The sequence below is a fragment of the Akebia trifoliata genome, chromosome 1 (genome assembly GCF_017979445.1).
Source record: "Akebia trifoliata isolate Shusen 1 chromosome 1, ASM1797944v1, whole genome shotgun sequence".
NCBI classification, from domain to species: Eukaryota; Viridiplantae; Streptophyta; class Magnoliopsida; order Ranunculales; family Lardizabalaceae; genus Akebia; species Akebia trifoliata.
In genome coordinates, this window is record NC_141375.1 from 160,557 (window position 1) to 179,246 (window position 18,690).

Here is an 18,690-nt window from a genome sequence, read left to right on the forward strand (position 1 = left end):
TGGCAGCCAACTTAGATTGGAGTTTACACCAATTTGACGTGAAAAACGCCTTTCTTCACGGAGACCTAGAGGAAGAAATTTATATGGTGAGGCCTCAAGGATTTGATGACAATTCAGGAGATAAGAAGGTATGCAGGCTGAAGAAAGCATTGTATGGGTTAAAACAATCTCCACGAGCATGGTTTGGAAGGTTTACAAAGACAATGTTAGGAATGGACTACAAACAAAGTCAAGGTGATCACACTTTATTCATAAAGCACTCAGCCTCTGGGGGAGTAATTGCACTACTGGTATATGTGGACGATATTATTGTCACTGGTAATGATGTGAAGGAAGAAGGAGCACTCAAGAAACTTCTTGCAGAAGAGTTTGAAATAAAGGACCTAGGCAAGTTGAAGTATTTCCTAGGTATAGAGGTTGCTCGTTCAAAAGAAGGAATATTTGTCTCATAACAGAAGTATGCGCTAGATCTTCTCAAGGAAACTGGAAAAATAGGTTGCAGGCCCATGGAGACACCAATAGAAGCAAATCATAAGCTAAGTGAAGCTCCAGAAGATGAGATTGTAGACAAAGGGATGTATCAACGTTTGGTTGGAAGACTGATTTACCTTTCTCATACTAGGCTTGACATAGCATACTCTGTTAGTGTGGTTAGCCAATTCATGCATAATCCTAAGAGTATACACCTGCAAGCCATATACCGCATCCTCCAATACTTAAAAGGTAGTCCAGGTAAGGGAATTTTATTTAAAAAGGGAGCAAACTTGCGTTTGGAAGCATACACAGACTCAAATTATGCAAGGTCCGTGGTGGATAGAAGATCGACATCCAGTTATTGTACATTTCTAGGAGGAAATCTAGTTACATGGAGAAGTAAAAAACAACCGGTTATAGCAAGATCAAGTGCAGAGGCAGAGTTTCGGGCAATGGCACAAGGAATTTGTGAACTTCTGTGGATCAAAATAATTCTGGAAGATCTTAAAATCACCTGGGATAGTTCAATGAGGTTGTATTGTGATAACAAGTCAGCCATCAATATTGCTCATAATCCAATGCAACATGATCGTACAAAACATGTGGAAGTGGATCGACATTTCATAAAAGAAAAACTAGACAGTGGTTTAATTTGCACCCCATACGTTTCAACAGAAGGGCAACTGGCAGACGTTCTAACGAAAGGATTACCTGGAACCACATTTCAAAAGGTCATTGGCAAGCTGGGAATGGAAAACATATATTCACCAGCTTGAGGGGGAGTGCTGAAAAATCTACAAGACTTAGTTTAGAAAAATAGTATATTCTTGTTGGTTATTCTTGATCATTTTTTACTTTATAGAACATTCTTGTAACCTTCTAGAATAGGATAGTTTTCTAGAATATTCTTATAATAGGATAGTTGGTATAGTTTTCTAGAATATTCTTGTAATCCTCTATAATAGGATATTCTAGAATATTCTTGTAATAGGATAGTTGGTATAGTTTTCTAGAATATTCTTGTAATCCTCTACAATAGATAGTTTTCTAGAATCTTCTTGTAATAGGATAGTTGGTCTATAAATACCCTATTAGGGCATTTGTAATGGATATAAAAAGAATTCTCAATAAATTCAGTTTCCTACATAGAGCAATCAGAGGGGTTATTTTGTACTAATTGAAATGGATTCAGTAGCTAACTTGCTATGTAAATTGCATGGATAATACTGCAATACTGCCAATTTGTATTAGCAGCAAGTTTACTGAATATCTGAACTGTAGATTGTTTCAGATAATTCCATCTGACGATATATATTGTTGCGAGAGTTTAGATTCCAGAGAATGCATTGAGGCATTTTTTAATTTTATTATTTCTTTCATAAATTTTTATTGCTATTTCATTTATTCACAGCTTTTAGTATCTTTTCATATATATAATTTTTTTTTCTACTTGGAACTATTTTGGAAACACTAGGAAGCTTCCTGACATTTTTGTACAACAATATCAGGTTTTAGAAATCCTAAAAAGAATTCCGGAGGAGACCATGAAGAAGCTCGCTGGGAAAGGATACTTTCCTCAAGATGGGTATATTTTGCAAAAGTTACCCGTGCCTCCAAATTGCTTGTCTGTGCCAGATATTTCAGATGGAACCAGTATCATGTCTTCTGTAAGTTCCTACTGATTTGTGACCGAATGCATCTGTTTTATGCATTGCCGGAGTACATTTTTTATTTTTTTTTGTAATTTACCTTTGGAACTAGTTTTGTTCTGGTTTTGCATTCCCAGGATCTATCAATATCTTTGCTGAAGAAAATTATGAAGCAAGTTGAGATCATCAAGAATTCGAGATCCAGTTCTCCGAATTTCGAGTCCCATAAAGTTGAAGTCAACGACTTGCAGGCAGCAATTGCCCAATACCTTCATGCGAGGGGCACACAACGGTATATAAATGCTGCATGTGTTAGATAAGGCTTTTAAAACATTTATCATGAGTGTAATTTTGGCACTAGTTGCTTCTTCTCTGCTTGATTGTTAGGCCTATGATTTGATCAGTCCCACGTATGACATAACTACCAAAATTTGACAAGATTAGATGATTCAATTTGGATGGTCAGTAATTATGGAAAATGGTTCATACTGAAATCTTTGGATCAAGATGTGATGATCACTCATTTAAGGGACCCATCAAATTTTGGTTTTTGAGTTTTGATTCCCTTGGATGTGTGTTGTGCCTGTGAGCTGTGACAGTGAAAGGGAGCAATGTTGTTAAATACCATATGCTATGTTATGAGACCGGGCATATGCATTGCGCATATGCAATGGCATAATAAGAAAGGTTTTCAGTTTATTTTCAATAAGAAAAAATAGAAATAAGATAAGGAAAAATATGCAATTATTGTAACAATCTCAGAAAAGTATTCTTGTAAATTTTTATTCCCGATATGATTGAATTTATTACATTTGCATATATAACAAGTATGCAATAAATAATGTAAGAATGCATAAACTCAAGAAATTGAAAAAAAAAATCCTGAAATCTTTATTAATTATAAGGAATTAACAAAGTTACAAATGCTTGACTTGTATTTGATTGTTATTTGTTTGACTTGCTTCTTGTAAAATACTAGAATTTTGATTCTTGAATCTTGCTTGAGTTGATTCTTGTTTAGCTTGCTTCTTGTTCTGAAGTAGTAGTAGTATATTAGTAGAAGAAGGTAAGATAAAGAAGTAGAAGTATAAGAACTAAGAAAACAAGTTATAGATTTAAAGAAGAATTAGTAGAAATATAGTAGTAGTAGAAAAACTAGAAGTAATGAGCTTTAGAGAGTATTAGAAGTAATTAGTGTATGTAAGTGTGCGATTTAGAGAGTATTAAAGCGCAAATGTGGACCTTTTAGATGCTTAAAGTGATAGGAATGGGAGGGGTAGGAACGAGGTATTTATGGAGGTGTTTGACGTAGAAAACATAAAGATTAGTGCCCTACAATCCAATTTCTGACTGTTGGAAAGTATGCCATAGCATACTACATATGCAATCGCATATTGCAGTATGCGATCACATGCTACAATATGCGAGTCAAAGGGAGTACAGTTTCTACTTGTCTGCCTTTTTTCCTCCTAATTTGAGTGATGTTTGCAAATGACTTGTTGGAAGTGATGTAGTACCATTGTTATCTCATAATCTTGTTCTTTCCTTTCTGGCCTCTACAAGGCACCTGACATCAAAACTAGATATGGGATAAGTACGGATAGCAATAGTTCTTCTACGAAGGCATGGCTCGAGAAGATGAGGACTTTGTTTATAAGAAAGGGATCGGGTTACTCTTCTCGTAGTGTTATTACCGGTGATGCGTACAAAAGAGTTGATGAAATTGGTTTACCATTAGAGATTGCCCAGAGGATTACATTTGAAGAGAGGGTTATTGAACACAACAAGGATTACTTGCAAAAGTTGGTGGATGAAAAGATGTGCCTCACATACAGTGACAGTGGATTCACATATTCATTGAGTGAAGGATCGAAGGGGCATACCTCTTTACGGGTTGGTCAAGTTGTATCTCGCCGGATTATGGATGGGGATATTGTTTTCATTAATAGACCACCAAGTACGCACAAACACTCGTTGCAAGCCTTTTCAGTATATATCCACAATGATCATACCATCAAGATCAACCCACTTATTTGTGCTCCTCTCGGAGCTGATTTTGACGGTGATTGTGTACATTTGTTTTATCCCCAGTCTCTTGTGGAAAAAGCAGAAGTCTTGGAGCTATTCTCTGTCGAACACCAATTATTTAGCTCCCACAGTGGCCGCCTCAACTTGCAGTTGGCAAACGATGCTTTGTTGGCACTGAAGAAAATGTTCAAAATATCTTTCCTGGACGAGGCAACTGCCCAGCAGCTTTCTATGTTGGTTTCGTGCAGTTTACCACAACCAGCCTTGTTAAAGGCCAATGATGCTGGATCTCGATGGACTGTTTTACAGATTCTCCAGACAGCTTTGCCTTCTCAGTTTCACTGTTTTGGGGAGAGGCACTTAATTAAGCAGAGTGAGATGCTGAAAGTTGATTTCAATAGTGATGTATTGCAGTCTTTATTTGATGAGATCGTCAGTTCTGTTTTCTCCAAAAAAGGTTCCAAAGAGGCTCTCAAGGTTTTTAATTCCTTGCAGCCTTTGTTGATGGAAGCTATATTTTTGGAAGGTTACAGTGTTTGCCTGAAAGATTTTGCTATTCCCATGGAAGTTACAGAAGATCTTCAGAGAAGTATTCAAGACATTTCACCTCTTCTGCATCACTTGAGATGTACTTACAATGAACTGGTTGAATTGCAAGTTGAAAATCATCTGAGGAGTATTAAAGTACCGGCTGTGAATTTCATTCTGCAATATTCTGCGCTCGGTAATTTAATAGATTCAAAAAGTGAGTCATCTATTACTAAAGCAGTTCAACAACTTGGCTTCTTAGGACTACAACTTTCTGATAGGGGAAAATTGTACTCAAGGACCTTGGTTGAGGACATGACTTTGCTTTTCGCGAGGAAGTATGCTGTTAGTGGAGTTGACTATCCTTCTGAGGCATTTGGGTTGATCAAGAGTTGTTTTTTTCATGGTTTGAACCCCTATGAGGAGATGGTGCATTCTATTTCTTCTAGAGAAGTTCTTGTCCGTTCTTCTAGAGGATTAACTGATCCTGGAACACTTTTCAAAAACTTAATGGCCATTCTTCGAGATATCGTCGTTTGCTATGATGGAACAGTGAGAAATGCCTGTAGCAATTCAGTAATCCAATTTGAATATGGGGTGGTTGAGGCTGGGAATAGTTGCCAGAGTTCATATCCTGCTGGTGAACCAGTGGGTGTTTTAGCTGCTACTGCAATATCAAATCCTGCATATAAGGCTGTTCTTGATTCTTCTGCAAGTAGTAATTCATCATGGGAGCTGATGAAGGTATTTTTTTTTCCAGGGAGTTAAAGTGCTATGTATTTCTTCTCTGTTTCTCACTTTCTTTACACCTTTATGTACTCCATGTGTATCGTATTTATTTTTTAACTAGTTTATTGGTGTTTTCAGGAAATACTACTTTGCAGAGTTAATTTTAAGAATGATCTTATTGATCGCCGAGTAATTTTGTATTTGAATGCCTGTGGTTATGGGAAGAAGTATTGCAAAGAAAATGCATCATATTTGGTTCGGAATCAATTGGAAAGAGTCACTCTGAAGGATATTGCAGTCAATTTTTTCATTGAGTATTCTATTATCTCAACTTTTATATTTTCTAGTTCTTTGAATGATGTTTTTGTTTCAGGCTTGTAATAGACAATGGTTTTCTGTTCTAAGGTTTTAATTGGCTCTGAATGTTTTTACTCAAAGACTGATATATTACGAATAACAGATATCAGAAACTGCGAATAACTCCTGAAAGTTTGGTCACAAATGCTGGCTTTGTGGGTCATGTTCATTTTGACAAGGTTTAATCTTATTTTTAATTTACTGTAATTTTTGTGGCTGCTTCTTCCGTAAAAATTGCTGAAGTTTGTCTGTGAAAACTGAAGTATTTGTTGGAGAATAAATGTATGTTAATTTTGGACAGAATCGACTTAAAGACCTGGATCGAACTATGCATGAGCTCCTTCTAGAGTGTCAAGAAACAATCAATTCTTTCAGGAAAAAGAAGAAAAAGCTTGGTCCTTTTCTTAAGAGGATTGTTTTGTCAGTCAGGTTGGTTTTTTTTCTTTCACATGGGTTTGTGTTATTATAGTGAGATTAATTTTCGGTCTTAGCCATATGATTCTTATCTTGTTGACTACTTGCAGTTAGAATTCTGATATTAGTATGGTTTTGTTAGTAATGATATTTCATCTTCTCTAAGTTAAGGTTTCACTACATTGTTGATGTAATAAAAGGAAGCAAATAGGGAAAATCAGCAGGAATAAGAAAGAGAAATTGATAGAAAACAATTTTGGCAGAAGTGCCAACTTAGCTAATTTGGTAAGATGTGTGTTGTTTTCACATCCAAGGTTCAGACCCCCTTGAGCCCAACTTCACCTTTCTAACCACTAACCCTCTACCTAAACAAACAATTTGGCACAAAAACTTGAGAGAAATCACTTCTCTAGAAGAAGCAAGTCTCTACACATATTTGTATATAAAATTTCAGCAAAAATGAAGATTGGAGATATACGGTCCTTTTGTAGTAATAAAGCATAACTAAAACATAAAAGCCTGAACTACCCCCAAACTTAGAACTGAGTCTCCACAGTACTTCATCACCCAAACTACTCTTCATTATATTATGGTTCAATAATGACTAACCCAATAGTGAATAGAAAACCATTATTTTTTGTCACTTCTATCGTACCAGAACTTTCAACATTTTTTTAACCCCCACAGCATCAAAACTGTGTAACCAGATTCGTTCCAGCTTGACCGAACAGCTAATTGGTTCATGATTTGGTAGTATTGGGTTCTTGGAGTGCAACAAACCTATCTTCAAAGTTCAAACTGACGCTATACCCTTCCACTTTTTTGAATATTTGAGTCCCCTCCCTCTGTTTTCAAACTGATGACATGCCTCCCCTTGAAATAAAAATCACAAAATATTTTCTATAGAGTTATTGTAATAATTGCAAAATTTTCCTAATTTTTACCATTTTTCTTTTTCTGTTAATTTTCTATTATTTTAAAAATAAAAGTTGTGCTATACGAGTTCATATGCCATTGTGTGGTCGCACATGCATACAAGAGTCAAACTTCCTAGGTTGTCCTCACAACTGATATATGAAAGAACACATCTTCCACTGTCTCTAAAATTTTACCAATTTATTTTCTTTGGATCCTGACCGATGCAAAATAATACATCCACATGCATGTTGGAAGTCACCAATCTAAAAAAGGTACATTATATTTGATTGAAGCTTTGCATGTGCTAGGAATATAAGTAAGATGCCAGATTCACCCTCAACTGTGATCATTCTCAGTATACAAGGAATTGGACCAATGGGTATCATGTACACGGCCCTTACCTGTGCACCTGTTGTCCTACAATGTTTCCATTGTATCATCACATGAAGCCATAAGAGAACCCCATAATGGTTATGCTAGAAGAATGAACTTGAACAAGAATTACAAAATAGAGTAAAAGTAAATTTCAACAAAAAGGGAAAACTACTTTTCTTCCAACATGTAAATGTTTCTATATTATCTATGATTTGAGTGTGGTAATCCTCTGTTGCTAGTTGCGGATTTCTCGTTGTTATGTATGCATGTATATTTCATAATTATTAATATGTTTCTTTATATATATATATATATATTATATATATATATATATATATATATATATATATATATATATATATAGGGAAATCTTCGGCACCAAACATTTTGGCAAAACATTGGTTAGAAGTTTTGGAATTGGCTGATTTTTGGCGAGGATGATTTCTACAGTGAGGAGATCATCATCACCAAAAATCAGCCCATTCCAAAACTTCTAACCCATGTAGGACAAAAATGGTTGGCTAAAATGTTGGCCAAAATGTTTGGTGCTGAACGGGACCCATATATATGGGTCCCGTTTGGCACCCATCATTTGGCCCAACAATTTGCCCAACATGTTTTGTCCTACATGGGTAGAAGTTTTGGAATAGGCTGATTTTTTGTGAGGATGATCTCTATGGTGAGGAGATCATCCTCACCAAAAATCAGCCCATTCCAAAACTTCTAACCCCATCACAAATGGTTTACAAAAAATGGACGGTCCATGATTTTTCAACTTGTAAACACAGGGTTAGAAGTTTTGGAATGGGCTGATTTTTGGTGAGGATGATCTCCTCACCATAGAGATCATCCTCATCAAAAATCAGCCCATTCCAAAACTTCTAACCCATGTAGGACAAAACATGTTGGGCAAATTGTTGGGCAAAATGTTGGGTGCTGAACATTTCCCTAGGCTACCATTAACCATAGGCCTACAAAAGAGTTGTTTTTTTATTTGTTGGAAAAAATCACATTTTTTCATTGTTTTAGTCATTAGAGGTACAAAATGCGTTTTCTTTTGCAGCTGTGATTTGGAGTATCATTTGCAAGACCAATGGAATTAATTGTGATGAAGGTAGCTGAAACAATGACATTTTGAGAGACTAAAATGGCACAGCTTATATATAATAAGCTAAAAGTGCTTGCCTTTACCTCATGAGGTTATAATTTGCATTTATAGAACACATAAAGTACTTCAAACACATAGAAAACCAATATGGGCTCCAACTTAAACTTCCCATCCCGAATATTGAGAGTGTTCTTCAAGTAATATCTTTAGAAAACATGCAATAAGTGCTTGGATCAATAGTTTCGTGAGATAAGGGAAATGGACCTGAAAAGATCTGACCTTAACCCTCCATTATAGTTATTGATGGGAAAACACATGATCTTAAGTTGGTGAGAAATTGGTTAATTAGAAGTTTCCATGTTTCTGTATCTCCCTTGTTTTAACTTCATGTTCTAACAATGTGGAATACACCTAAAACTGATCTCAGTCCTGACATCATAGTTAGTGCATTTTCATTGGAGTGCTAATGGTAGTTCATATAGGTTGGCGACGTCATGAGTTTGAAACAGGTTCTCATCAAGCGTGTGAATTAGGAAATGCCTTCAGACAGTCTCATCAGCCTTTTCCTACCCTTCATTAGTGACCATACACAGGTGATCCTCGAGTACATGCAGCGAACATTATCTGGATTAGTTCAGATATGTCAACTTGGGTAAGAAACCCTTGCAGGACTCAAAAGGGTGAGCTGGCCTTGGAAATAATTCTCGAGAAAGCAGTCATCAAGCAAAACGGTGATGCTTGGAGGGTTGTCCTGGATTCATGCCTTCCAGTAATCCATTTAATTGATATAAGGCGATCTATTCCATATGCCATCAAACAAGTCCAGGAAGTATTTGGCATTTCTTGTGCTTTTGATCAAACAGTTCAGGTTATACTCTGATCCTCCCAGTTTAGGCTTTGGATAATACTGATAAATATGGAAAATGATCACCTTAAATTGTCTTTTTTAATAAGCCGGAGGCAGTATTTCATCATTTTGGATTATTGGATGAATGATTTCAGATATATATATATATATATATATATATAGGGTGGCGTTCAAGGGCCAACTTTTTAGCAAACTTTTTGGCAAAACATTTTTCAAAACATAGGTTAGAGGTTTTGGAATGGGCTGATTTTTGGTGAGGATGATCTCTACGGTGAGGAGATCATCATCACCAAAAATCAGCCCATTTCAAAACTTTTAACCCCATCAAAAACAGTTTATAAAAAATGGACGGTCCACGATTTTTCAACTTGTAAACATGGGTTAGAAGTTTTGGAATGGGCTGATTTTTGGTGAGGATGATCTCCTCACCATAGAGATCATCCTCACCAAAAATCAGCCCATTCCAAAACCTCTAACCTATGTTTTGAAAAATGTTTTGCCAAAAAGTTTGCTAAAAAGTTGGCCCTTGAACGCCACCCATATATATATATATGGGAAATGTTCAGCACCCTAAGCTTTACCACACACTTTAACAAACGTGTTTTGTCTTACATGGGTTAGAAGTTTTGGAATGAGCTGATTTTTGGTGAGGATGATCTCTATGGTGAGGAGATCATCCTCCCCAAAAATCAGCCCATTCCGAAATGTTTAACCCCATGTTTACACGTTGAAAAATCGTGGACCGTCCATTTTTTGTAAATCAATTTTGATGGGGTTAGAAGTTTTGGAATGAGCTGATTTTTGGTGAGGATGATCTCCTCACCATAGAGATCATCCTCACCAAAAATCAGCTAATTCCGAAACTTCTAACCCATGTAAGACAAAACGCGTTTGTTAAAGTGTGTGGTAAAACTAAGGGTGGCGAACGGGACCCTATATATATATATGGGTCCCGTTCAGCACCCTAAGCTTTACCACACATTTTAACAAACGTGTTTTGTCTTACATAGGTTAGAAGTTTTGGAATGGGCTGATTTTTGGTGAGGATGATCTCTATGGTGAGGAGATCATCCTCACCAAAAATCAGCTCATTCCAAAACTTCTAACCCCATCAAAAATGGTTTACAAAAAATGGACGGTCCACGATTTTTCAACGTGTAAACATGGGGCTAAACATTTCGGAATGGGCTGATTTTTGGGGAGGATGATCTTCTAATCATAGAGATCATCCTCACCAAAAATCAGCCCATTCCAAAACTTGTAACCCATGTAGGACAAAAAACGTTTGTTAAAGTGTGTGGTAAAACTTAGGATGCTGAACATTTCCCTATATATATATATATGGGTCCCGTTCGGCACCATTAGTTTTACCACACACTTTAACAAACGCGTTTTGTCTTACATGGGTTAGAAGTTTCGGAATGAGCTGATTTTTGGTGAGGATGATCTCTATGGTGAGGAGATCATCCTCACCAAAAATCAGCTCATTCCAAAACTTCTAACCCCATCAAAATTGATTTACAAAAAATGGACGGTCCACGATTTTTCAACGTGTAAACATGGGGCTAAACATTTCGGAATGGGCTGATTTTTGGGGAGGATGATCTTCTAATCAATGAGATCATCATCACCAAAAATCAGCTCATTCCAAAACTTCTAACCCATGTAGGACAAAAAATGTTTGTTAAAGTATGTGGTAAAACTTAGGGTGCTGAACATTTCCCTATATATATATATATATAATATATATATATATATATATATGGGTCCCGTTCGCCACCCTTAGTTTTACCACACACTTTAACAAACGCGTTTTGTCTTACATGGGTTAGAAGTTTTGGAATGAGCTGATTTTTGGTGAGGATGATCTCTATGGTGAGGAGATCATCCTCACCAAAAATCAGCTCATTCCAAAACTTCTAACCCCATCAAAATTGATTACAAAAAATGGACGGTCCACGATTTTTCAACGTGTAAACATGGGGCTAAACATTTCAGAATGGGCTGATTTTTGGGGAGGATGATCTTCTAATCATAGAGATCATCCTCACCAAAAATCAGCTCATTCCAAAACTTCTAACCCATGTAAGACAAAAAACGTTTGTTAAAGTGTGTGGTAAAACTTAGGGTGCTGAACATTTCCCTATATATATATGGGTCCCGTTCCACACAAAACATTTTGACAAACATTTTGACAAACATTTTTCTACTGTCGGATATAGAGAGATCGGACGGCTCAAACTCGATTTAACGTATAACTTATAAGTTATACGAAAATTACACTGACATCCTTAATGTTTTCCAAAATTAGTGCCCCATCCCTTTCTCTTTAAAATCAAAAAAAAAAAAAATTTCAGAGAGTTTAACTCTCCGTTTTCTCTTTCACTCGATGCCCTTCTCTCTCACACTCTCTCTCTATCTCAAACCTTCTCGTTATCGACAGAACCCTCTCTCTCTCTCTCTCTCTCGACGCCCTTCTCTCTCACTCTCACTCTCTCTCAAACCCTCTCGCTTTCGACGCCCTTTTCTGTTTGTTTTCCTCCATTTTAGACAATGTTACTTCCTTTTCTCTCGTTGCTACTTCTCTCTTTAGCTTTTTAAACTCTATTTCCATGGCCTTTGTTAGTGCATCCATCATCCTTGTGAGCATCTACAAAGGAATTGAAGCTCATTCACTGATCATCAAACTGACAGATAGAGAGAATGAGAGAGTGAGAGAGAGAAAGAGAGTGAGAGTGAGTGAGTGAGTGAGATAGAGAGAGAGAGAGACTCGACAGTGAGAATGAGAGAGGGTTCGACAGAGGAGAAAGGAACAGAACCCTCGTTCGATCGGTTTGAAAGGGAAGAGGGATGTCGCACTAAATACGCTTAAAATGAGGGACGGCGCTGTAATTAACGTATAATTTTATAAAACAGTGAAATAGAATCTGATCTGTTCATTTGCGTTAAATCTGATGGCTTAAAAATGTTTGCCAAAATGTTTGTCAAAATGTTTTGCGCTGAACATTTCCCATTATATATATATATATATATATATATATATATATATATATATATAGGGTAACGTTTGGCTGACAAGCTTAGGATGACAACGTTGGTTGACAAAATTTGTCCTATATGACTTAAAAATTTTCGGATTGGGCTGTTTTTTTGTGAGGATGATCTCTATGGTGAGGAGATCACACTCATAGAAAATCAGCCCAATTTGAAACTTCTAGCCCCATCAAAAGTGATTTACAAAGTTGAAGAATTGTGGACCGTCAATTTTTATTGTAAATTTGTAAATCACTTTTGATGGGGTTAGAAGTTTCAGGTTGGGCTGATTTTTTGTGAGACCATAGAGATCATCCTCACAAAAAATCAGTCCAATCCGAAACTTTTAAGCCATATAGGACAAATTTTGTCAACCAACGTTGTCGTCCTAAGATGTTCAGCCGAACCCCCCCCCCCCCCCCCTCCCCTCCCCTCCCCTCCCCTCCTATATATATATATATAAATTTGTTTATAGCCACCATCAAAAGGGAATAGTTATGAGAATAATGAGTTTCATATATGCCAGTGCTCAAACCTCACAAGTTAGTCATTAAATTTCAAGCCTCCTTTCATTGGAATCTTTGAACTCCACTGTCATGGTAAACAATTCAAACATTCTAATTTCAAAATTGATCCTTTTCATTCAATGTATGTGATTCAGTGTTGATGGATAAAACAGTAGAGCAAAATAGGGATTCAGTTAATTGCTAATACTAGTCGTCTCAAGCTTCGTAAAAATATGGGGAAGATAAACAATGTGTTTTCATTCCTCAGATTTGGAAGAACTAATTTTCAAACCAAATCCTAGATGGACCAAGTTCTTAAAACGCGACGGAGAAAACTAACAGACACAAGAAGAAAGGAAACTACTAAAATTCACTCGGACACCAATGAAAGAAACTTACTAAAATTTGAATTTTGCAACTAGGGAATGTCCTACTTAAGTAAGGACTTGGCAACTAATAAAGGTCTTTTTGTCTCAAGGTTGAAACTTCTTCAATGTTTCTACAATTGAAAGTTTCTAATATCTAAGGACTCTTAAAATACCCAACAAGCATGTGTGGTAGGCTTTGTTTTTGCTCTTCTTGCTTGCTTTGCTGCTCGTATTGTTATTGTTCTGTCTTCTTGTCCTGTAACTGGCTGATCATCTTGATCACCATTTCCATATTTCATCTCTATCTATTAAAAAGGAAACTTTGAATAAAATATGTGATTTATAGGTGTGATTCCATCTTCAAAAATCTTTTGTTGAAAATATTTCTTTCAACATGATCATTTTTTAAATGTGGATAGCATAACATTTCGTTAGAAATTCTTCACTTAAATGTTGGAACGGTATTTATGTGAAATGCTTTGCAAAAACATGTAAAAAAATGATCTATAAATGGTATTTGTGTTGGTGAATGAATTTCACTTTGTCTCTTCTTTATTTTTCTTTTGTTTATTGCCAGCGGCTCTCAGCTGCAGTTAGTATGGTTGCGAAAGGTGTGCTCAAAGAGCACCTCGTACTTGTGGCAAATAGCATGGCGTGCACCGGAAATTTGATCGGGTTCAATACTGGTGGTTATAAAGCATTGTTTCGTTCTTTGAATGTCCAAGTACCATTTACAGAAGCTACACTCTTTGTAAGGAGTTACCTTATTTAAAATTTGTATTGTATAGGAAACTATTTATATCTTCTATGGGTGGCACTGCTTTGATGCTTTTTGAACTCGCCCCTATCTTTGTAGCTTATGTTCATCTATGTTTTACACAGACACCGAGGAAATGCTTTGAGAGGGCTGCTGAGAAGTGCCATATAGATTTTCTGTCAAGCATAGTTGCTTCTTGTTCCTGGGGTAAGCATGTCACAGTTGGTACGGGAACTCGATTTGAGATTTTATGGAACAAGAAAGAGGTTAGGTCTTTTCTTTTATAATATTTTCTGAATTTCTTGATTAATTTTTTGGCTGGTATGTATAGTAGAGGTTTCTCCAATCATAATCCAATCATGATCCCCATTCAGCCTTGTTACATGGTCTTCCAAAATTTATCTTTTGCTTTATCTATGGTATTATGAATGGTTCCTAACTTTAATTCTTTTTACTGTTAGATGGGATTGAACCAAGATGGTGTAATGGATGTGTACAACTATCTCCAGCTAGTAAGGAGTAGTTCAAACGAACAAGAATCAAACTCCCCATGGTTAGGTGGGGAAATTGATGATCTTGATCTTGAAAATGGGCAATTGGAGCTGAGCATATCCCCAGAGCAGGACACTGGTTATGGTAGGCCAATCTTTGATTTTGGAGCAAGACAAGACACGGGATAATTAAAATACTAGTGAATCCAATTGGGAAATAAACTCATCTTTAGTTGCAAAATCTGGCAGATCAAGAGAATGGAAAGTTGATCAACATTCGGATCTCGAGAACACTGCCACCAGGTCTGGTTGGGGTACTGATAATTTTCAAACACAGGCGAGCCCCTCAACAAAACCATCTCCTAGATCCGGTGGTTGGAATACTCAGAAGCGGTCTTCTCAGACAGAGCCTTGTGGTCCTTGGGGCAAACAAGCTGATGCAAATATTTGGGAAAAATCTCAGAACCCGATTTGTCAGTCAGGGCCTTGTGATGCTTGGGGTCAAAGTTCTGAACAAGTAGATACAACTGGCTGGAATAAAAATGATGGAAAAGTTCAGTTGGGTCAATGGAGAGAGTCACATGTGAGCCACTCTAGAAAGCCATTGGAGGAATCCCCTAGTTCTCGGGGTTGGAATATTAAGGAATCTCAGAAGCTGCCTTCTTCTCAGGCCGAGCTTTCTGATGTTTGGGGCAAACGAGCAGAAGAAGCAGATACGACTGACTGGAATAAACAAAAACAACTACAAATTCAACCAAATGATTGGGGTGAGAATGAAGGGCAGAATCAGTGGGACCAACAAAAAGAGTTTCATGTCAGATCACATGCTTGGGACACTAATGTAACGAGAGAAGAGGTAAAGAAACCCACAGGTTCTCTTGCTTGGGATTCCTCAAATGCTGGGGACTGGAAACTTAGGAAAAGTGGCTCAGGTGGTAAGTCGAGCAAAAAGTTGGATCATCGAACTGATTGGAATAAAAGTGACATTTTTACTGCAACAAAACAAAGATTAGATCAATTCACATCTGAGGAACAGTGTATTCTTGCCGATGTCGAACCGATTATGCTGTCCATTAAAAGAATCATGCAACAATCCAGGTAGCTTTTTTTTATATACTAGGGATCTCGTAATGCTGATACTTCCAAATTTTGTTAGTTAAAAAAAGTTACGTATTAGAAAAGGTATTGTGATTGCATGAAATTTTTGGTATGTAGTTTGATAATGACAATTATTAGATTATATATATATATATATTTCTTTTTTCTCCTGATTATTCCCTAGAGTTTCCAATCAAATATTTGATTTCGTAGTTGATTATGATTACCATCAAATATTTTCAGCAAACTGTCACAAAACCCTGATCATTGCTTATATGCTTCCTTTATACTGATTCTTCATAATAGCATTTGGGGCTATAGCCACTACTTTGCCCCAACTATTCTCTTGTGCCATGCATGACTGGTTGTTTAATCTTATCTAACTATTCTTCTCAGAAAACGTTTGTTTGCCCTGTGCAGGTACAATGACGATGATCCACTGTCACCTGATGACCAATTGTATGTGCTTGATAATGTGTTTACATACCATCCCGATAAAGCAATGAAGATGGGCACTGGAGTTGACTATGTCATGGTATGCTGGGCTATGACATACTTCTTTAGAGTGGTTTAAATTTAAAAAATTTCCTAGCACTCTTGTACTTGCATGGTTGCCTTCACTAGAAAAATTGGCTGAATTTCTGTAGGATTTTTAAGTGGAAGCAATTCATGAATGCTTTTCTCTCTCATATTCTAAAAGACCATCAGAGTATGAAGACCTGCCTTTCTAATTTCATGCTTATTTGAATGATAAATGATGTTTCTCATATAGAATACAAGTGTCACTACAAAGGCATCTTTTATAGCTTGGAGTACCAGTCAAAATAAAGCAGAACTATAATCTCAACATAACAATCTCTAGTGTCATATCCAGGACTCAGTCTAGTTGCTTGATTTGTAATCTTTTCTAGGAAGTCGGTGTTCATATGTCCATAATACTTCCTGACGATGTAACATCAACTGCAACATGTATCATTGATTTACCACTAATTAATGTTGGTATTTTATTTTTCAGGTTAGTAAACACAGTAGTTTCCAAGATAGCAGGTGCTTCTACATTGTCTCGACGGATGGAAGAAGGGAGGATTTTTCCTATCGCAAATGTATGGAGAACTTTGTAAAGGAAAAGTACCCTGGGATGGCTGAATCTTTCAATGCCAAGTACTTGAGAAAACCTCCTCATTCTGGAGGAGGGAAGAGGTTCAGTGAGAATAGGGAGCAGCAGATGTGACCCTGACCCATCCATCCCGCTTATCTTTTGTAGTTATAGTTTCTGTACTGTATATAACTTTCCCACTATGCGATGCTCTGGCCTATCTCAAGGAAGCAGCTTCATGCCAGCCTGCGTACCTTTGATCTCATCCCCGGCCCTTTTTGGTATTTGCATGTATGTACTGTTTATGTTTCTGATGACCACACTTTGTTTTGTTCTTGAGAAGTTTAACCATATGGTTAGATGACCGGTTTTTACCATACTACATTTTTAATGAATCATTTGAACTTTATGCCAAATGACAGGAAAGAAAAAGCCATGGGTATATAGTTTGGATTTTATGCCTTTTAATTTGTCTGTTTAGTTTCCAGCACAGAAATAAAATTTAAACAAGCTTGCAAATCTGTTTTTACATCAATCAATAGTGAATGTATTATGGGTTTTATAGACAGGCAGAAAGAAGCACCACTACATTTTGGTGATTCCTGGGAAATTCGGTTAAGTCTATTCTATTTGGATGTTTCATGTTGATATCTACAAGGGCTTTTCCATAAACTTTGTGTGGTATGTATGAATATGATGTTGTATATTAGTATTTGCTACAAATTACGTAGTTGTAAAGTACAAAGTTGCTTTATTTTTCTTCCTCTTTTAAATATATAAAAAGTGGAATCAATCAAAGTATCTTACATTGTTGTGGAAATTGAGGATTGTGATGAAATAGTAAAAGAGAGTTTTTTCAAAGCAGAAAAATCGATGGTTCTCAAGAAAACACAACAGTCACTTACAGAAAAAAAGAAAAAGAAGAAAATACACTATTGCCAAATGTTTTGCCAGAGAATTCAGGTGAGCTAATAACTAATGTAATTGCAGACCTATAATACTAAATGTACCAAATTAACTACGAAGTCAAGACTTCCCTTATTTAATTGATTCCAAAGTCCGTATGGTCAATAAGGTGTTCCATGGTCAAGATCTTACAGGAAGACTAGGAGCAACAAAATTTTAACAAACTTGCAAATATAGTACATTAAGAGCACCACTTTAATCTATTTTTACAACATTTGAAGTAGTGAACGTAGTATAGGTTTTATAGACATGCATGCATGAAAGCAGCACCTATAGTAGTAGTTTTCAAAAAGGAAGAGAGAGATGGCAGTTCTATGAAGTATGGTGCGATCAAAATGTTCTCATTTAGAAATTTATTGATAGATGCATTTCCTGTGTCATTATGTCAACTGAGTTGGGGGAGATTAGTTGTACATTTTGGTGATTCCTAGGAAAATCTAATATTCTATATTTCTTGTGTTTTTTTTCCTTTCCCTGAAGGTTTTATCATTTTCATTTGTCAAGGAGTAAGATTTTATTTTAGAATGAAGGCTTGGAATTTGTTGAGGGAGTTCCATGCCATTTTCAGGAATATTTAATCATATTCATGTAAAACAATGAATCCAATATAGCACCATACCCCTGTTAGATACCCTACGTTTTGGGCCATATTAGAGATACCCATGTTTCGGGTTTTGGACAACAGATGACATGTTCCTTAACCTAAGTCTTCTTTTATAGAGTAATATAATGACTAAATTCTTTTTATGAAACTATCTCTACAAATAGGGCTTGTTCTAGAGTGGCAAATCGTGAATTATGAACCAATGAAGTAAAACAGGTTAGGATCAACCCAGATTCCAATTTTCATGAGGGAATGTTTCACATGTGAGGTCCATATAAAGATGACAGGTAATGAAGGAAGGGGTGATTGTGGTGTTTAAATAT

General features: G+C 36.4%; 1 protein-coding gene across 1 annotated transcript in view; it reads left to right on the forward strand.

Annotated features, from left to right (window-relative positions):
* LOC147410208 (DNA-directed RNA polymerase V subunit 1-like) overlaps positions 1–17,428 on the forward strand; it is a 51,565-nt gene extending 34,137 nt beyond the window's left edge. The window contains 14 exon segments of the mRNA XM_086436438.1: positions 1,983–2,141; positions 2,261–2,415; positions 3,524–3,575; positions 3,666–5,423; positions 5,547–5,722; positions 5,869–5,944; positions 6,067–6,194; positions 9,166–9,448; positions 13,933–14,106; positions 14,238–14,378; positions 14,574–14,784; positions 14,786–15,701; positions 16,122–16,236; positions 16,717–17,428. Of these exon segments, the coding sequence (XP_086292564.1) occupies positions 1,983–2,141; positions 2,261–2,415; positions 3,524–3,575; positions 3,666–5,423; positions 5,547–5,722; positions 5,869–5,944; positions 6,067–6,194; positions 9,166–9,448; positions 13,933–14,106; positions 14,238–14,378; positions 14,574–14,784; positions 14,786–15,701; positions 16,122–16,236; positions 16,717–16,932 (4,560 nt within the window). The 3' untranslated portion in view covers positions 16,933–17,428.
* Positions 17,429–18,690: the final 1,262 nt, after the last annotated feature.